At 38.9% G+C, this 21,720-nt stretch overlaps 1 protein-coding gene and 1 pseudogene across 2 annotated transcripts; both read left to right on the top strand.

The window, feature by feature from the left end:
- The first annotated feature begins 759 nt into the window (after positions 1–759).
- On the top strand, positions 760–11,781 carry LOC135549947 (major histocompatibility complex class I-related gene protein-like). 2 transcript variants are annotated; one of them, XM_064980349.1, is made up of 11 exons: positions 761–944; positions 2,981–3,253; positions 3,417–3,707; positions 3,848–4,132; positions 4,349–4,468; positions 4,746–4,799; positions 5,807–5,845; positions 5,953–6,003; positions 6,798–6,836; positions 6,944–6,994; positions 10,850–11,781. In XM_064980349.1, exons 1-11 carry the CDS (start codon positions 890–892, stop codon positions 10,861–10,863), a joined length of 1,272 nt encoding a protein of 423 aa, XP_064836421.1. In that variant the 5' UTR covers positions 761–889; the 3' UTR covers positions 10,864–11,781. The 2 variants fall into 2 exon arrangements, with proteins under 2 accessions (XP_064836422.1, XP_064836421.1); XM_064980350.1 differs by lacking the exons at positions 5,953–6,003; positions 6,798–6,836 and having other exon boundaries at positions 760–944.
- On the top strand, positions 11,417–20,513 carry LOC135549305 (class I histocompatibility antigen, F10 alpha chain-like; annotated as a pseudogene).
- Positions 20,514–21,720: the final 1,207 nt, after the last annotated feature.

The raw sequence follows: 21,720 nt of genomic DNA, 5'->3' as shown, positions 1-21,720 counted from the left end.
TTCTCCACTGATTGCTCAGTTTGGCTGGGCGGCCAGGTCTAGGAAGAATATTGGTGGTTCCAAACTTCTTCTATTTAAGAATGATGGAGGCTACTGTGTTATTGGGGACCTTCAATGCTGCAGAAATGTTTTGGTACCCTTCCCCAGATCTGTATCACAATCCGGCCGTGATTGGGAGTCCAATAGGCGGCACACTATTGGCCCAGCATCGTCCGGGTTTGGCCGTGGTAGGCTGTCATTGTAAATAAGAATTTGTTCTTAACTGACTTGTCTAGTTAAATAAAAAAATGTAATCTGTGTCTCGACATAGTCCTGTCTTGGAGCTCTATGGACGATTCCTTCGACCTCATGGCTGGTTTTTTATCTGACATGCACTGTCAACTTTGAGACCTTATATAGAAAGGTGTGTGCCTTTCCAAATCCTGTCCAATCAATTGAATTTACCACAGGTGGAATCCAATCAAGTTGTAGAAACATCTCAAGGATGATCAATGGCACATGAGCTCAATTTCGAGTCTCATAGCGAAGGGTCTGAATACTTACGTACATAAGGTATTTCTGTTGCAGTTTGTCATTATCGGTTATTGTGTGTAGAGTCATGGGGGGGAATGATTTAATCAATTTTAGAATAAGGCTATAACGTAACAAAATGTGGAAAAAGTGAAGGATATGGCTGACAATTGCTTATGAAGTACAGTCATATCAAAGAAAAGACTTTGGACTTTGTACCAACACCTGTTCCACTTTATGATCAGGCTCAACACAGGAGTTTCCTTGTTAGAAAAAGCTAAGAGCGCGCAGTCATAGCACTGTGGGGGAATCTGAATTCGACACAGAATTTAGGATATTTATATATTTTGGGGTAATTTACAATACGTGAGGATTCAAAATGTATTTTGTCGTAGTTTTGCTCTTGTTTGGGACACTTTCAACGGTGAACAGTGGTAAGAATGATTTTACTTCTAGAAAATGTGTCATAAGTTAAAGTAAAAGCTCTTGGCAGAGCCGTATATAGCCTATATTTTTTATCAAATCAATAATAAACTTAAAAAGCGATTTTCAGTGACTAGCCTATTATATTGGTGGACTGAAGTTCATGTTTTGATATGCTGCACCTTAAATATAAAAAATAGGATTATTCACCAACTTTCAAAATATAAATGTTTTTTAATGTTATGTGCATGTTATTGATGACGACTCCAACTTTCTGTTTAATGGTAGGCTAGTTCTGTGAGCCCTTATATTGTGATGCTTCCTTGTTGCCGCTTACAAGTTCCATTGATTGCACACCTGAGAAAATGTTTTTTACCCAGCAACATGATAAGACAGTTTGATTGGTTGGAACTGCCAGGTGTCAGGTGATAAGGCTATATACACTCAGCAAAAATATAAAGACAACATGTAAAGTGCACAAAAAGGTTATTATTCAAAAATGTTGACACAAATGTGTTTACATCCCTGTTAGTAAGCATTACAACTTTGCCAAGATAATCCAGCTACCTGACAGATCGGGCATATCTAGAAACTGATTAAACAGCACAATCATTACACAGGTCTACCTGGTGCTGGGGACAATGAAAGGCCACTCTATAATGTGCAGCTTTGTCACACAACACAATGCCACAGATGTCTCACGTTTTGAGGGTACAATTGGCATGCTGACTGCAGGACTGTCCACCAGAGCTGTTGCCAGAGAATTCCATGTTAATTTCTAGACCAAAAGCGCCTCCAACATAGTTTTAGAAAATTATGACAGTACGTCCAACCGGCCTCACAACCGCAGACCCTGTGTATTATATATTTTTTTATTTGACCTTTGTTTAACTAGGCAAGTCAGTTAAGAACAAATTCTTATTTACAATGACAGCCTAGGAACAGTGGGTTAACTACCTTGTTCAGGGGCAGATCAACAGATTTTTACCTTGTCAGCTCAGGGATTTGATCTAGCAACCTTTCGGTTACTGGCCCAACACTCTAACCACTATGCCGCCCCAGGTAGGTAGCCTAGTGGTTAGAGCATCAGCAGTGTATGGCATCGTGTGGGCGAGATGTTCTGCTGATGTGAACTGAGTGCCCCATGGGGGCGGTGGGGTTATGGTATGGGCAGGCATACGCTACGGATAACAAACACATTTGTATTTTATCGATGGCAATTTGAATGCACAGAGATACTGTGACGAGATCCTGATGCCCATGGTCGTGCATTTCATCTGCCGCCATCACCTCATGGATCTCAAGGATCTGTACACAATTCTTGGATGCTGAAAGTGTCCCAGTTCTTCCATAGCCTGCATACTCACCAGACATGTTTGGGATGCTCTGGATCGACGTGGAAAACAGCGTGTTGCAGTTCCCGCCAATATCCAGCAACTTTGCACAGCCATTGAAGAGGAGTGGGACAATATTCCACAGGCCACAATCACCAGCTTGATCAACTCTATGCAAAGGACATGTGTCGCGTTGCATGAGGCAAATGGTGGTCACACCAGATACTGACTGGTTTTATGATCTATGCCCCTACCTTTTTTTAAAGGTATCTGTGACCAACAGATGCATATTTGTATTCTCAGTCATGTGAAATCCATAGATTAGGGCCTAATACATTTTTTTTAGATTGACTGATTTCCTTATATGAACTGTAACTCAGTCAAATCTTTGAAATTGTTGCATGTTGCATTTATCTTTTTGTTCAGTATAGCTTAACTGGCACATAAAAGTGCTTTGTCTCAATTGAGTCTTCTTTAGTATCTTTTAAAATAACAAATGAGTCTAATACATCATTTAACTATGCAAAGTTTCAATAAAATATCAGATTGATTGATTCGGTAGCCTAGATTTCATACCAAGACAATGACTATGATGTTACTATGCTTACTATTATCTATACCTTTTTTTAGAATTCCCTTCACTTTCTTTCTTTTACATACGTCTCTACGAAGGAGTTGTGACTAACCCATTTGCTCCCCTTTGTAACCATTAGAGACAGTGTCGCTGAGCTACATCTACACTGCCCTCTCAAAGCCAGTTGAATTGCCTGGTATCCATGAGTTCACTGCCATGGGCCTGATGAATAACAGACAGATCGATTACTATGACAGTGTGGATAAAAAGAAGATTCCCAAACAGGACTGGATGAGGGAGAAGCTGCCAGCAGACTACTGGGAAAAAGGCACTCAGTCACGTAAGAGCAAGGAGCAGTGGTTCAAAGTCAACGTCGACATCCTGATGAACCGCATGAGGCACAACAACACTGGTGAGAAACCACACTTGCATTTGTATCACTCTACCGTAAATATTTTACTAAAACTCTAAGATAATGGATTAACTTCTAAGTATAATGCCAAAAAATAAATAAAAGACGACTTGACCATAAGGTAAGTCATTCCCTCTCCTATTATACTTTTTTTTCCTTTCAGGTGTCCATATTCTTCAGTGGAGGCATGGCTGTGAGATTGACAAACAGCCAGACGGCACATTGAAATTCATAAAGGGCACTGACCAATACAGCTATGATGGTGACGACTTCCTGGCCTTTGACGATGCCACTATGCAGTGGGTGGCACCAGTTGATCAAGCTCTGCCGACTAAGAGGAAGTGGGACGGGGTGCAGATCCTCAACCAGTACACCAAGGGCTACCTGGAGAAGGAGTGTGTGGACTGGCTGTCCAAATTCATGGTATATGAGGACAAAGAGGCTAATAAGCACTGTGAGTATTTTTAAAAACAAGCTAACATTTGAATGGTGATCTGAACTTCAAATAGTGTACATGTGGATTACAATATTGGCATATTTGTACATGTGAAATCAGAATTAAACATTCATGTTCTCTGTTTCTTCCCTATTTAGCCTCTCCAAAGGTCTATGCATTTGCTAAAAAAGCCAAAATTGCAGGACATATTCGACTGACCTGCATGGCCACAGGTTTCTATCCCAAAGATGTACTAATGCATATTAAGAAGAATGGCATCCAATTGACCGAACAAGATGGAGTGCAGTCTGACGGAGTCTTACCCAATGATGAAGAGAGCTACCAGATCAGGATTAGTGTGCAGATTCCAGATGCAGACAAGGAAACTTATGAATGCTTTGTCAACCATAGAACGTTGAAGGAGCCAATTGTGGTCAAATGGGGTAAAGTAGTCCTTATATTTAATATACCGGTGCTGTATATATTTTTAACAAACACGTTATTAGCTGTTATCAATTGTGGTAAAATCAGACGTTTATGAGTCTGTTATGAGGTCATGAATGCAGATGATTAAAATGTGATTCCTGTTTTTTCAAGCTCATTGTATAAGATGTTATTGTTAATGGTGAATATGTACTCTTATCTTGTCTTCCATGCAGATGGAAAATGCTGTGATTGTAGCCAAGGCACAGTTGCTGTCATTGTTGCTGTTGTTGCGATGGTCCTCCTGTTAGCCTTGGTTACCTCACTTTTGATTCTTTGGAGGATAGGCACAATATGTAAGTTTCTCACATTGTGAATTAATTTCAAGTCTGTATCTTTTTCTTCTTCTTATTGTTCTGTGAGATCAACTGAAGCGATTATGGTCATTTCTGAAGAGAGTAGGCATATTGCAACCTTTTTTGACATCAGGGCATGACTTTAATAGATCTCAAGTCAGGAGGTCAAACAAAGTATTGTACCCACGTGTTTCCACTGTTTCTTCCCACCGTTTCTGATAGTCATTTCATAAAATGCTGTTATATTTGGCACTAACATCTTGCACCGTTGTTTTAGGTGCTGGTCAAACAGGAGCTCTAATGCCTACTGGGAATCAGGCACCTCTGAATGGTACTGTTGATACAATGTCATTTTCCTTTCTTTAACAGTTACATCTATATCAGTAGCACAGCAATACCAAAGATCTGGTAGGGATGTGTATAATGATGGGCCATTTTATGAGAGTTAATTGTAATGATTGAATTATGTCTTGTGAGGATTAATGACAGACCCCTTAATCCTTGTTTTTACACATCAATCATGGTTATTAATCACATACTGATGAGTAGTTTGGCCCCATATCGCCTACTTGTTGTTTTGGACAATGCCGATCAGTATAAAGCTAAATGTTAATCAAACAGACTTAACTATGGACTTGCAGAGTTATTCTTTTCAAAATCACTCTGTTACTTTTAGGCAATGGGAATGGAGCGGCCATTTTGAAGACTGGTCATATTATGTTTTACAGTTGTTAAAAGCAGAGAAGGCTCCAATTTATTTCACGCAACAGAGTGTAGTTCATAATTACAATTAAGAATGATTGACTGAGAACATTGATTCCTGGTATTATAAAAAAAATGCCTTCATGGAGTTTTCAACAGTGAGTTTTACAAGGAACAATACAACAGTTTGCTTTTCGGTGCAAAGGTTGCTTTAATCACCTTTATCACAAGTCATGTGGTTTATAGACTTGTAAAATGAGGACTGTGTGTCATAGTCAATAAAAGGTTTAAAAAGGGAACACCTAAAGAATAGCTAGCAGTTAGACACTGTGAACAATTTGGGGAACAAGATGACAAATTAAATCTAACTAACTAAAGAATCATCTGTACTGAATAGGAGTATTATGACACTGACGTTAAATTTAAAGTCACATCTTCTAGGCGGATATTTTTCGAAACAGTCAAATTAGGAAGTTAATTAAATTCATACTTTTTAAATTGCCCATTGTGTGCTATGAGGATTTTTCAGTTAATTAATTTAATTTCAATTGGGAATATGCATGCCTATAGATGACCAATGATCATCACTGAATACTGTATATCTGTATCTAACTAATTGATTATATTCTATTTTAGTGACAAAAGATGGAGCTAGCAGCACTTCCTCTGACTCTGGTAATGTTCTTCAAATGTATTGCCAGTTATTTTATCTTATATTACTTACAGAGACAGTGAATGCAACTGAAACTATGGAAGTGTTGATGTTAGTTCTGCTGTTCCAGGTCAAGGCAGCAATGAACGTCGAGAGAGGGAGACAATGCTGACAAATGGAGGTAATATAATTGATCCTTTTTGACATTTTGTTAGATGATCTAACACAATCATGGCCTCCCAATCACATTCTTGAAAGTTCCTGTTTTTTTCTGGTGTTAATTGTTGTTGTATGTAATATTACGTATCTGAGCACTTAACGGATTGGGCGCCAGCAGCCATACAATCCTGCATCCTACTACTGGCGCTTGCCCAATGACAGTACAAACCACATACAGTATATTAACCAACATCCCCTAACATCATTTGAATTATAACATGAATTTCTGGCATTAATATAAAATACAGCTTCATGGTGTTTTCTGAAGGCAAGAACAATACAACAAGGACTGTCATGTTGACTTTTCAGTGTAAAGGTTGCTTTCATCACCTTTATCACAAATCATGTGGTATAATTATGCACTTGTAACATGAGAGGAGGACTGAGTCCTAATCAAGAACAGGCTTCTCAAGGAGTTAAAAGCCGTTAGACACTGAACAACATGACAAATGAATTCTAACTAACTAATGAATGATCTGTACGGAGTAGGAATATTATGATACTGAAGTGAAATGTAAAAAGGTAGGAAAGTAAATAGAACATATTTTAGAAGTCACATCTATCTTCCAGGGTAGTTTTCAGTTCAGTCAAATCAGGAAGTGAATATAATCTATGAACTAGAAATAGCCCATTGTTTGTGATGAGTATTTTTCAGTTCATAAATCTAATTTCAATTGGGAATATGTATGCCTATAGACGACCAATGATGATAACTGTATATCTGCATCTAGCTAAAGATTGATCATCTTTTCCCAGTGACAACAGATGGCGCTAGCAGCACTTCCTCTGACTCAGGTAATGTTATTCAAAAGTATTGCCAGTTATTTTATCTTATATTACTTACATAGACAGTGAATGCAACTGAAACTATGGAAGTGCTGATGTTTCTTCTGCTGTTCCAGGTCAAGGCAGCAATGAACGTCTAGAGAGTGAGGTAATGCTGACAAATGAAGGTAATATAATTTGTCCTTTAAAAAAATAATATATACACTGCTCAAAAAAATAAAGGGAACACTAAAATAACACATCCTAGATCTGAATGAATGAAATATTCTTATTAAATACTTTTTTCTTTACATAGTTGAATGTGCTGACAACAAAATCACACAAAAATTATCAATGGAAATCAAATTTATCAACCCATGGAGGTCTGGATTTGGAGTCACACTCAAAATGAAAGTGGAAAACCACACTACAGGCTGATCCAACTTTGATGTAATGTCCTTAAAACAAGTCAAAATGAGGCTCAGTAGTGTGTGTGGCCTCCACGTCCCAGACCTGGACTAAAGCATCCGCCAACTCCTGGACAGTTTGTGGTGCAACGTGGTGTTGGTGGATGGAGCGAGACATGATGTCCCAGATGTGCTCAATTGGATTCAGGTCTGGGGAACGGGCGGGCCAGTCCATAGCATCAATGCCTTCCTCTTGCAGGAACTGCTGACACACTCCAGCCACATGAGGTCTAGCATTGTCTTGCATTAGGAGGAACCCAGGGCCAACCGCACCAGCATATGGTCTCACAAGGTGTCTGAGGATGTCATCTCGGTACCTAATGGCAGCCAGGCTACCTCTGGCGAGCACATGGAGGGCTGTGCGGCCCCCCAAAGTAATGCCACCCCACACCATGACTGACCCACCGCCAAACCGGTCATGCTGGAGGATGTTGCAGGCAGCAGAACGTTCTCCACGGTGTCTCCAGACTCTGTCATGTCTGTCACATGTGCTCAGTGTGAACCTGCTTTCATCTGTGAAGAGCACAGGGCGCCAGTGGCGAATTTGCCAATCTTGGTGTTCTCTGGCAAATGCCAAACGTCCTGCACGGTGTTGTGCTGTAAGCACAACCCCCACCTGTGGACGTCGGGCCCTCATACCACCCTCATGGAGTCTGTTTCTGACCGTTTGAGCAGACACATGCACATTTGTGGTCTGCCGGAGGTCATTTTGCAGGGCTCTGGCAGTGCTCCTCCTGCTCCTCCTTGCACAAAGGTGGAGGTAGCGGTTCTGCTGCTGGGTTGTTGCCCTCCCACGGCCTCCTCCACGTCTCCTGATGTACTGGCCTGTCTCCTGGTAGCGCCTCCATGCTCTGGACACTACGCTGACAGACACAGCAAACCTTCTTGCCACAGCTCGCATTGATGTTCCATCCTGGATGAGCTGCACTACCTGAGCCACTTGTGTGGGTTGTAGACTCCATCTCATGCTACCACTAGAGTGAAAGCACCGCCAGCATTCAAAAGTGACCAAAACATCAGCCAGGAAGCATAGGAACTGAGAAGTGGTCTGTGGTCACCACCTGCAGAACCACTCCTTTATTGGGGGTGTCTTGCTAATTGCCTATAATTTCCACCTGTTGTCTATTCCATTTGCACAACAGCATGTGAAATTTATTGTCAATTAGTGTTGCTTCCTAAGTGAACAGTTTGATTTCACAAAAGTGTGATTGACTTGGAGTTACATTGTGTTGTTTAAGTGTTCCCTTTATTTTTGTTGAGCAGTGTATATACAGTACCAGTCAAAGGTTTGGACACACCTACTCATTCAAGTGTTTTTCTTTATTTTTTACTATTTTCTACATTATAGAATAATAGTGAAGACATCAAAACTATGAGGTAACACATATGGAATCATGTAGTAACCAAAACAGTAGCAATTCCAGGTGACTACCTCATGAAGCTGGTTGAGAGAATGCCAAGAGTGTGCAAAGCTGTCAGTAATGCAAAGGGTGGCTACATTTACATTTACATTTTACATTTAAGTCATTTAGCAGACGCTCTTATCCAGAGCGACTTACAAATTGGTGAATTCACCTTCTGACATCAGTGGAACAGCCACTTTACAATAGTGCATCTAAATCATTTAGGGGGGAGGGTGAGGAGGATTGCTTTATCCTATCCTAGGTATTCCTGCCTAGGATAGGATAGTATCCTAGGCTACTTTGAAGAATATAAAATCTAAAATATATTTTGATTAGTTAACACTTTTTTGGTTACTACATGATTCCATATGTGATATTTCATTGTTTTGATGTCGTCACTATTATTTTACAATGTAGAAAATAGTAAAAATAAAGAAAAACCCTTGAATGAGTAGGTGTGTCCAAACATTTGACTGGTACTGTATATATAATATAATACAATCTCAAAAGTTACTGTTTTTTTCTGGTATTAGTTGTTGTTGAGTGTATTATTATGTATCTGAGCACTCCAGCCATACCACCCTGCATCCAACTAGGCTACTGGTGCCTGCTCATTGACAGTACAACCCATATTAACTAACATGCCATTTGCCAGTACAACCCATATATTAACTAACATTCCAATTAACAGTACAAACCATATTAACTAACATGCTAATTGACAGTCCAAACACATATTAACTAACATGCCCATTGACAGTCCAATCCATATTAACTAACATGTCCAGTGAAAGTACAACAACTACATGGACACGTAATACCAGTGATTTAAAGTACTTAAGTAAATATACTTTAAAGTACTACTTAAGTCATTTTTTTGTGATATCTGTACTTTACTTTACTATTTATATTTTTGACAACTGTATACTTTTACTCCACTACATTCCTAATGAAAATAATGTACTTTTTACTCCGTACATTTCCATGCCAAGTACTTGTTACATTATGAATGCTAAGCAGGACAGGAAAACGGTCTAATTCACACACTTACCAAGAGAACATCCCTGGTCATCCCTACTGCCTCTTATCTGGCAGACTCACTAAACACAAATACTTTGTTTGTAAATTATGTCTGAGGGTTGTAGCATGCCCCTGGCTAAACGTAAAAAACACACAAAAAATTGTGCCGGGTGGGTTTGTTAATATAAGGAATTTGAAATGATTTATACTTTAACTTTTGATACTTAAGTATATTTTAGCAATGACATTTACTTTTGATACTTAAGTATATTTAAAACCAAATACTTCTGGACTTTTACTCAAGTAGGATTTTACTGGGTGACTTTACTTTTACTCAAGTATGACGATTGGGTACGTTTTCCACCACTGTGTAATACTAACTGCTCCATTAATATGTTTGCTTAGGTGTAATTCTTAGTTATCTAAATTATTGTACACTTAACAAAAATATACTGTAAACGCAACATATACAGTGCTGGTCCCATGTTTCATGAGCTGACATTTTCCTTACTCACAAAAATATCATTTTTCTCAAATATTGTGCACAATGTGCTTACATCCCTGATAGTGACAATTTTTATCCTTTGTCAAGATAATCCATTCACCTGACAGGTGTGGCATATCAAGAAGTGGATGAAACAGCATGATAATTTCACAGGTGGACCTTGTGCTGGGGTCAATAAAAATCCACTCTAAAATGTGCAGTTTTGTCACACAACACAATGCCACAGATGTCTCAAGTTGAGGGAGCATGCTATTGGCATGCCGAGTTCAGGAATGTCCACCAGAGCTGTTGTCAGAGAATTGAATGTTAATTTCTTTACCATAAGCCACCTCCAACGTTGTTTTAAAGAATTTGGCAGTACGTCCAAGCGTTTTCATAACCGTAGATCACATGTATGGCATCGTGCGCCCCTGCCCAGTCATGTGAAATCCATAGATTAGGGCCAAATGTTTTTATTTTTATTTCAACTGACAGATTTTCTTATATGAACTTTAACTCAGAAAAATCTTTTAAATTGTTCCATGTTGCATTTAGATTTTTGTTCAGTATATTATTGTCATTAGCATTCATACTGGTAGCGCAGCTGTAGCCGGAGTATAAAAAGCAAGCACCCATTCCCATAATGACTATCTCTCTCTATTCTTTCAGCCATTGGGGAGTGACTGACAACGCATTCAAATCCAGCAAAGAACGTGTGATTTTGTTTTGTTAATCAGCAAATATTGTCAATCTAGATGTGGTCATTCCCATGCATTGATCATTTTGATCAGGTTGGCTTGGATATGAAATACTTATTTATTAACATTTTGATATTTTGAATATCATAGTGGAATTCTTTGTTTGATTAAAATGTACCAAATTATTTTTCAACAATCGGATTGACCATTTTAATTTATTGGTATTGGAACCATTAGTCTATTTGTATTGCACAGTAGATTAAAATGATTGATTATTTTAAACTAGAAACCAATCTTTGCATGCACAGAAACACACACAGAAACACACACACACACACACACACACTGAACTGCTTTTTAAATAGGTTTTGTTTTTTATGGAAAGTATAATAAAGTAATAATTGATAAAGGACTGCTTTGATGAACCAATGTGAAAGCCTCAGTAGCACTTATGTGTTCAACAATGCATTCCACATTTGACTGTTCCAAACATTATTGGACCCCTGCTTTTGAGTCATTATAATAATAAAAGATACCAATGAATGAAGGTAAGATTATGCACATATTGCATGAAGTAGGCCTAGCTACAATTACAGTTTACACAACAATCCAAACTTGTTTTACCACGTTCCATGCAGAAAGACTGGCGTTCACCTGATAGAGAAAGCGAAGGTGCCCTGTTGTCAGACTGCATCTCACGTGGAAATTTGACCCATAATTGATTTACACTAGCCCTATTATTATTATTTTCGCGCCATTCAACATTCATGTGAGCATTCAAAATGTATTTTGTCGCACGTTTGTTCCTTTTTGGGACACTTTCGACAGTGGACTGTGGGTAAGAATATGCATTTATCTGTAATGTTGATAAAAGTGAAAGTAAAATGTTGTTTTGGCCAGGTTGCTACGTTTTCTTTTCGTTTTCATGTGGACAAATTATTATTATAGAGACACATTTCAAGGATTTATGTTCAATTGTGTCATGTGAAAATTGAATGTTTGGTTAAGTTATTTATTATTCTGTTATATCGTTATTCTGAATGAGTTACTTACTTAGTAACTACAATTTAGTTCTTAAAACAGTATAGGTAATTAGGCTACAATGTTTATATTTTACCTGTTGCTGCCAAGTTCCATTGACTGTACCTGATTGTACACCTGTGAAAACCATCTAATCTGGCAACATAAATGGACAGTTTGATTGGTTGGAAATGCTATGGCGCGATTAGCCTATAGTGTCTAATTTCGTTGATCCAGGATCAGTTTTAGTTTGGTCTCTTTCAATAACCATTGTAGGCAAAGTGGTGAACAAAAATGTAAGGATTATTAAAGTTCAACTCAACCCAAAAACTATATTTTGGTATTTGTTCCATTGTTGACATCGTTTCAAAATGTTTTGCTTGTCAGTGATCAAGTTTTCAAGATATGTAACTTTCAAAATACAGAAATCATTGCCATATGATGTATGTAAAAAACTTGATTGCTGACAAGCAGAACATTTTGAGACTATGTCAACAATGAACTAATGAAACAAATACCAAAATATAGTTTTGGGGTAGAATTTTTATCATTCTACATAGAATATTTACTAAAATATCTACAGTAGGCTAAGTACAATGGAAAGGACAATTTACTTGACTCTAAGAACAATACCATACCATAGGTAAGTCATTCCCTCACTTCTTCTACTTGTTTTTCTTCTCATATGTCCATCTTCTTATGTGGAAGCATGGCTGTAAGATTGACCAACAGAGTGATGGCACATTGAAATTCATATACGGCACTGACCAATATTAGCTACGATGGTGATGACTTCCTGGCCTTTGACGATGCCACTATGCAGTGGGTGGCACCAGTTGATCAAGCTCTGCCGACTAAGAGGAAGTGGGACGGGGTGCAGATCCCCAACCAGTACACCAAGGGCTACCTGGAGAAGGAGTGTGTGGACTGGGTTTCTAAATTCATGGCATATGGGGAAAAAGTATTCAGTAGAGCTGACTGTGAGTACTTATGAACTTATGAAAGAGGCTAATAAGGACTGAATATTTAAACAAACAAGCTAACAATTGAATGGTGATCTGAACTTCAAATAGTGTAAATGTGGATAACAGAAAAGGCATATTTGTACATGTGAAATCATAAATAAAACACTCATGTCCTCTATTTATTCCCTGTTTAGCCCCTCCAAAGATCTATGTTTTCGCAAAAACAAAAGCCAAACTGCGGGACATGTCCGCCTGATTTGAATGGCTACAGGTTTCTATCCCAAAGATGTGCTAATGCATATTACGAAGAATCGGGTCCAATTGACTGATAAAGATGGAGTGCAGTCTCCAGTAGTCCTACCCAATGATGATGACACCCACCAAATCAGGAAGCGTGTGGAGATCCAAGAGGCAGACACATCTGATTATAAATGCTATGTTCACCATGGAACATTGCTGAAGCCAATTGTGGGAAAATGGGGTAAAGTATTCTAGTGTTCGTATCAATGGCAGTAAAATCTGATATTTCTTCGCTCTTACCGCAATGAGGTTATGAATATAGATTATATTTCGGTTAGCCATCTATAAAAAATGTGACATAATAATGTAATCCCCATTCATCAGCATTTAATATTCTTAGTTAATTCATTTGAATAATACACATAAATGAAGTGGTCGATTGTTGATAAATTGTATGCAAATGAGAACTGTTTCAAACTCAATTTATAGGATTTTATAGTTAATGCTTAATATGTCCTCTTTTCTTCCATACAGATGGAAAATGCTGTGACTAGCCATGTCACAGGTGGTGTCATTGGTGCTGTTGTGGTCCTTCTGCTCATAGTGATCTTGGTTCCCTTGATACTGTTTATTTAGAAAATGATAATATGTAAGTTTCATACAATTATTGTTTTATAACAATGTGTTTATGTAATTTGACACACTTATTGATATTATTGTAGAGAGAAGGCATTCGTCTAAAACTTCTATGCTCCTTCTTCTCCCAGCACTCCTGGCGCAGAACCTGCAATTCCGCAAAATCGACCACAGTTCTGCAACGTTCACCTGTGGACCACCGCTCTTCAAGGCCAACCTCTGCCGCTGTTATGCCATGACCAATGGGGTAAAGACCCATAAGGTAAGCATGGCTGGATTTTATGCCATAGTCAGGTTTCAATTCAATCTGTAGCGTTGAAGATTAAAGGTAATGTTCCCGCAGTCACAGAGACTGCATTCACTGTAAACGCTGCATATGTGAGCTCAATTGGAAATTATCTTTAAAGGGGCAATCAGCAGTTGAAACAATAACAAAGCATTTTCCCAGACCCTGTTTTGTTAAAAAGCTGAAGGATTGGGCTGGTGAAATGTAGCTAACCACTCTGAAAATCATAAACAGAGCTATGGATGGAAAGACTGACCATCCATGATGTCAAAATTAAAGTTTTAATCATGTTTTGAGGCTACATACTGTTTGTTTACATTTACTTTGTATACAAGTATAATTTGTGTTCTGATGAGGTACGACAGTTGAACTAAGCTCATGAGGCATTTACAAGTTATATTCTTGAAGAATCAATTGGTATACAGTGCATTCGGAAAAGTATTCAGACCCTTTCCCTTTTTCCACATTTTGTTACGTTACACAGCCTTATTCTAAGATGGATCAAAAAAAAAATTATCATAAATCTACACACAATACCCCATAATGACAAAGCAAAAGCAGGTTTTTATAAATGTTTGCAAATTCAGAAAAAATATAAAACTGAAATACCTTATTTAGATTCATATTTAGACCTTTTCCTATGAAAGAGCTCAGGTGCATCCTGTTTCCATTGATTATCCTTGAGATGTTTCTACAACTTGATTGGAGTTCACCTGTGGTAAATTCAATTGATTGGACATGATTGGAAAAGCACACACCTCTCTATATAAAGGCCCCACAGTTGACAGTGCATGTCAGAGCAAAACCAAGCCATAAGGTCAAAGGAATTGTCCGTGGCCCCCCGAGACAGGAATAAGTCAAAGCACAGATCTGGGGAAGGGTACCAAAAAATGTCTGCAGCATTGATGGTCCTCAATAACAGAGTGGCCTCCATCATTCTTAAATGGAAGAAGTTTGGAACCACGGAGACTCTCCTAGAACTGGCCGCCTGGCCAAACTGAGCAATCTGGGGAGAAGGGACATGGTCAAGGAGGTGACCAAGAACACAATGGTCATTCTGACAGAGTTCCTATGTGGAGATGAGAAAACCTTTCAGAAGGACAACAATAAAGACTCTCAGACCTTGAGAAACAAGATTCTCTGATCTGGTGAAACCAAGTTTGAATTCTTTGGCCTGAATGTCAGGCGTCACTTCTGTTGGAAACCTGGCACCGTCCCTACGGTGAAGCATGGTGGTGGCAGCATCATGCTGTGGGGATGTTTTTCAGTGGCAGGGACTGGGAGACTAGTCAGGATGGAGGGAAAGATGAACGGAGCAAAGTACAGAGATATCCTTGATGAAAACCTGCTCCATAGTACCCAGGACCTCAGACTGGGATGAAGTTTCACCTTCCAACAGGACAATGACCCTAAGCACACAGCCAAGACAACCCAGGAGTGGCTTCGGGACAAGTCTCTGAATGTCCTTGAGTGGCCCAGCCAGAGCCCGGACTTGAACCCAATTGAACATATGGAGAGACCTGAAAATAGCTATGCAGCGACACTCTCCATCCAACCTGACATATCTTGAGAGGATCTGTAGAGAAGAATGGGAGAAACTCCCCAAATACAGGTGTGCCAAGCTTGTAGCGTCATACCCAAGAAGACTTGAGGCTGTAATCGCTGCCAAAGGTGCTTCAACAAAGTACTGAGTAAAAGGTCTGAATAATTATGTCAAATTATTTATTTTTAATACATTTTCAAACATTTCTATGGCCTGTTTTTGCTTTGTCATTATGGAGTATTGTGTGTCGATTGATGAAAAAAAAACAATTTAATTAATTTTAGAATAAGGGGTCAAGGGGTCTGACTACTTCCTGAATGCACTGTAATATCATTAATTTATAAGACCAAAAATGTGTGTAGCAACTGCAGATTGTCCCTTTAAATATGAACTGCTCTATAACGCTGATATTCTGTGCTACGCATTGAATTGAGCCCTTAGTGTTCATGTTTAAAACGTGTCTAATAATGCTTTGCACTTTCCAAATACATTTTTTCCCTCCAGAACAAATCACATGGTAAACTTGATAACATGTGAATCTTAGTTCTTACATCAACACATTAAATAATGAGTAAGTTTATATGCGCACTAATAGTTTGATAATGGCAGTTGGCCGCATATGGCATTAGTCATGTAAACACATTACTCTGCTTATTTTAATTGGCATAAGGTCATAATCGAAGTAAGCATATGCCAATTAAAACACCTGGTTTTCTGAGCAATATTTAAAATTATTAGGACATGTAAATGGCTTAATTGGTGTTCCAGCTGTGTATCTGCACATGATCTGCGCATGTGCAGACAGAGCTTGTGAGGATCTGGCAACCCATCATTACGCACACCTGGCAACCATCATTACGCATTCCTGCGCCTCATCAGACATACCTGGACTTCATCACTTCCCTGATTGCTCCTCCTTTATCTACACTCCATTGTATTCACCCGTCAGGCAGTATTTGTTATGTTTTACATGTTAGACATGTCCTTTGTTTTGTATCGTTCCATGGTCTTTGTAATTAAACTCATTAACTTCACTTGCTTCCAGCCTCCCTGCATCCATGTTATACATGCACACAAAAAGCTTATTTCTCTCAAATCCTGTGCACAAATTTGTTTACATCCCTGTTTGTGAGCATTTCTCTTTTGCCAAGATAACCTGTTCACCTGACAGGTATAGCATATCAAGAAGCTGACTAAACAGCATGGGGGGCTTGTGGGGGAAAACTAATTCGGATTGGCTGGTCCTGGCTCCCCAGTGGGTGGCCTGGCTCCCAAGTGGGTGCCTCCTAGACCCACCCATGGCTGCGCCCCTGCCCAGTCATGTGAAATCCATAGATTAGTGCCTAATGATTTTATTTGAACTGACTTATTTCCTTCTATGAACTGCAACTCAATAATAAAATCTCTGAAATTGTTGCATTTACATCAATACTTTAGTTAAGTGTATAGTTTTCAAAAATCAAAGTCTTCACAAAAATAACATGGTCACTGCGGTAAAGGGTTTATTTTGATTGCCGATTTTCTGCATTTATCTAAATCCCACCAGTAGCCTGATTTCAGAAATGTGCATGTAAACAGGATTATTAGGGAAATTGTTCTTCTTGCAAAGCATGTAAATGTTTTAAACAAACTATTATATTAACCTGTCTATCCACAATAATTGCATTAATGTGTGCATGTAACCATGCTCAATGTTACCACCTTCTGAAATGTAAATTGAAAATTACTACAGTAAAAAAAGCCTAATCCAGGAAGCACAGACATCCCAGTACCGTTATTGTTATTTGTTGTTATTCTTAAAATGAATTAATGTTTTCAATATTGGCCAGGACGTAAATACTGTACAAGGACAATAATGCCATTTACACATCTTTGAGATGAAATTCATTCATACTCACCTTCATACTTACTTTTTCTTTGACCATAGGGCGAATTCAACGAAAACCCAGTGTTGCTTAGCAACCTGATGTCATTGACAGAGTACACTGTGACCATCTTGGCTTTGTATGATAGGAGTCCACCAGTAAGACTGCCTCTCTTCTCCCCTCTATTCTCCCCAGTTGTTAGTTGTGGAGAGCTGTATGGTACAGTGGTACTGAAGGAGGAAGACTGTGTCGTGGTAATTGCTTGTATTACTAAATGATGAGAGTTATAAACCACACACAAGTCAGAGTTATATTTAAACTTCATATTTAATTATATGAGCTTCACCATAGCCTTTTACTCTCAGATCAATTCAATGTATATAAATGAATTCTGAGAGTGCTTACAAAAGAATACTAGTATCTTTTATAGCCAAGATACACTCTTCTCAACTCACATGACCAACCACAGATCTCAGGAGGGCCTTTTACTTGAGAAAGGAGTATCCCATAGCCAGATAGCATTAGCTATACATTATTGTTCAGTTTGGTCTCTAAGACGAGGTTCTAATCTCGTTCTTGGTACTTCATAGTACCAAAACATTACCTCATCCAATGGCATATATCAATTGTCAGTTCTAGATACTCCCATCTCAAATACCCCCCCTCCTGGACAAGCTCACTGAGGGGAGTGAGCCTCTAGGTCATATACTATGAAAGATAAGTTCAACATCAGAGGGGTAATACAATGGTTCCATACACTGCCATACTCCTCCCCCAATGGGAAAAGGAGGAAGTGACTGGCGTACAGACATTGTGGAGCCCTTCACATGGTTTAACAGATACATTCAAGACAATGTTCAATTCTGACTTCTCCCTTTCTGATATTCTGCATATTACCAGACATGTAAAAGACAAGCCTGACCTCTCCCCTCTCTGGGCCCCAAGTGACTTTTCCCTAGAGAAGAAAGGAAAAATGCAACTGCCAACAGTATAGTCCAAAATAAGATTCTAATGACAAGTGTCTCACATAAGCATATTATGAAAGTAAATAAAACATATTATTTATCTATGTTACCTTACTAATTCTGATTCAGCTACGACAACTGATGGCCAGATAGTTGCTAGTCCAAAATATGAATCTACTCAACTGTACTGTATTGCTCTTATGTGTTGCTGTCCTGAGCTGCTTTTCTTTATCCTAGGAATTTAATGATAGGATTTAGTGGAAAAATATGTCATTTTCATAGACTCATTTTCCCGCAGACGACAGTTAGGGGTTTGAGGTGCTAAAAAGAGTCAGTGGCAGAGAATTCGTAACACTTATTGCCACCTTTACATCCAACCTATCTCATTTGGTTACACTCTCTATGAACTACCTGAGTGCAACACATTATGAATGTTTTTAGGATGCAATTTAGATGGAAAATGTATGTCATGTGTATTCTCTTTTAAATGACTCACCCTTTGTGTCTAATCCAGAGACGGACCCAGAGCATCTCAACCTGAGGAGCAGTGAAGTCTCCATAGAGAGCTTCAGGGTCACCTGGGAACACTCAGGCCAAGACATGCTCCTTTACAGACTGTTCTGGATCCCAACCAGAGGGGGAGACACTAAAGAAGTCTGTCTGTCTGTCAGCTTTTCTGTCTGTATGTTGATCTTGGTCTGTTAGTTAACCTCTTCCAAGCCAGTCTTCAATGTGTTTTCCCTGTTGCTTACTGAATCTCTCTCTTTTATTTTCTCCCTCCCTCTCTCTCTGCATAGGTGAATATGCAGATGAATGGTAACATGAACACCTACATTGAATACAAGGAGGCAAGTTTGAAAGTGACACCATGACCATCAAAGTGTCAACAGGTAAACTACAGGATATATAGCTAATGTAACCGCTCTCAAAAGACTTTGTAATTGCACTTTTGCACATTGAGCATAACAGGGTCAATGTAGTTGATTATAGTTGAGTATGTATAGTATAGTGATACTATTGGGTAACGTTTAGGTGGAAAAAGACTTGGGTTTACCAAAAAAAATATACAAAAAAGACAGCAGAGTTTACAAACATATTACATGAGGAACAATTTAGAAATAATTTGAAATGGGAATTTTTATGTTTGTGCTTTTCTGATAACTAATTTCTGTGTTTGTGCAAGTGACTGATTTAACGAATCCTCACTTATCAGTATCTGCAATTTGGCAGTACACCCAGACCTTGTTTTGAGAAAGAACAAAATATATCTCAGTTTCAAGGTCTCAGTTTAGAGAGAAGAAGCCTCGTGAGGTGTTGGTCTGCCACATGTTATGAACCAGTATTGGTCGGTGACATGAATGAAACAAAACGGTAATGATTAATTATGCTAAATCATACAAATATAACTTGTCTGTGTATAGCTGTATATAAGACAACTGCTGGAACTGTCAAGGAAGAGCTTGTGATTGACTTGTGTATTATGGTGCCGTCACATCCTGATCTGTTTCACCTGTCTTTGTGCTTGTCTCCACCCCCACCAGGTGTCTCCCATCTCCCCTCATTATCCCCTGTGTATTTATACCTGTGTTCTCTGTTTGTCTGTTGCCAGTTTGTTTTGTACTTCAAGCCTACCAGCGGTTTACCCATTGCGTCTGTCTTTTCTATAGTTGCTGTTTTCCAGTTTTCCCGGTTTTGACCATTCTGCCTGCCCTGACACTGCCTGCCGTCCTGTACCTTGCCCCACCACACTGGATTATTGACCTCTGCCTGCCCTGACACTGCCTGCCGTCCTGTACCTTGCCCCACCACACTGGATTATTGACCTCTGCCTGCCCTGACCCTGACACTGCCTGCCGTCCTGTACCTTGCCCCACCACACTGGATTATTGACCTCTGCCTGCCCTGACCCTGAGACTGTCTGCCGTTCTGTACCTTTTGGACTCTCTGGATTACGGACCTTTGCCTGCCCTTGACCTATCATTTTGCCTAGCCCCTGTTCTAGTAATAAAATGTTGTTACTTCGACACTGTCTGCATCTGGGTCTTCCCTAATACGTGGTAGGTGCATTGAGTTGGTTGGAACCTCTCCAGCACACTTACAATAAATTATGATTAATTTAAGAGTGACTTTGAGTGTCCCTGTGTAATAATTTCCACGACAAACTCATGCTTGTTTTCATTGCAAATGTTGCTTTTATCACTTATTGTAAATCACGTGGTACATTAGTCATAAACAGGAGAGACAGATCCGTTACTGTACTTATGATCAAGAACAGATTTGTCAAGAAAGTGAAACACTAGAATTACCACCATTCTGTTTGACACAATGAACCAAGGATACTTCACATACTTTGAGCTTTAGTATGAAGATCGACAAGGATAAGATCATCATCCTTCAATTTACATTTACATTTAAGTCATTTGGCAGACGCTCTTATCCAGGTCAAATCAACTTACTGATAAATGTTATAATGTTCCCACACAAGAGCCACAAAGAGGAGCACTATTGTGGCAGAATACAATGAGTTTGAAAAATGCCCAAACTTTGTTTAAGTTCAACATCAGTTGATGTATCTTTATATATATATATATATATATATATATATACATTGGGGCAAAAAAGTATTTAGTCAGCCACCAATTGTGCAAGTTCCCCCACTTAAAAAGATGAGAGAGGCCTGTAATTTTCATCATAGGTACACTTCAACTATGACAGACAAAATGGGGAAAGAAAATCCAGAAAATCACATTGTAGGATTTTTAATGAATTTATTTGCAAATTATGGTGGAAAATAAGTATCTGGTCACCTACAAACAAGCAAGATTTCTGGCTCTCACAGACCTGTAACCTTCATTCTAGTGAAGGTTCTAGTCAGGAGGGAAAACCAACCAGAAGCCGTGATGATATTGATGAGAACCAACGACTGCTACCTGGTGAAGGTCTGTATATCAACCTCCCTCTCTATATTAATTACACCCTTTTAGGTTTGGGTCATCTAAATGAGTAACTAAAATTTGATTTTTTTCATTCAAAAGTAAATATGAATTGGAATTACAATAAAAGTATATACACTGCTCAAAAAAATAAAGGGAACACAACACAATGTAACTCCAAGTCAATCACACTTCTGTGAAATCAAACTGTCCACTTAGGAAGCAACACTGATTGACAATAAATTTCACATGCTGTTGTGCAAATGGAATAGACAACAGGTGGAAATTATAGGCAATTAGCAAGACACCCCCAATAAAGGAGTGGTTCTGCAGGTGGTGACCACAGACCACTTCTCAGTTCCTATGCTTCCTGGCTGATGTTTTGGTCA

Source organism: Oncorhynchus masou, chromosome 12 (genome assembly GCF_036934945.1).
Source record: "Oncorhynchus masou masou isolate Uvic2021 chromosome 12, UVic_Omas_1.1, whole genome shotgun sequence".
NCBI lineage: Eukaryota > Metazoa > Chordata > Actinopteri > Salmoniformes > Salmonidae > Oncorhynchus > Oncorhynchus masou.
The sequence above is the reverse complement of the archived record's forward strand: the minus strand, read 5'-3'. Positions and strand labels throughout refer to the sequence as shown.

Coding starts and splice junctions, on each gene's coding strand:
- LOC135549947 (XM_064980349.1), top strand. CDS start 890: ATGTATTTTGTCGTAGTTTTGCTCTTGTTTGGGACACTTTCAACGGTG. Junction 3,708..3,847: donor CAAAGAGGCTAATAAGCACT/GTGAGTATTTTT, acceptor TTCCCTATTTAG/CCTCTCCAAAGGTCTATGCA. Junction 4,800..5,806: donor GAATCAGGCACCTCTGAATG/GTACTGTTGATA, acceptor ATTCTATTTTAG/TGACAAAAGATGGAGCTAGC.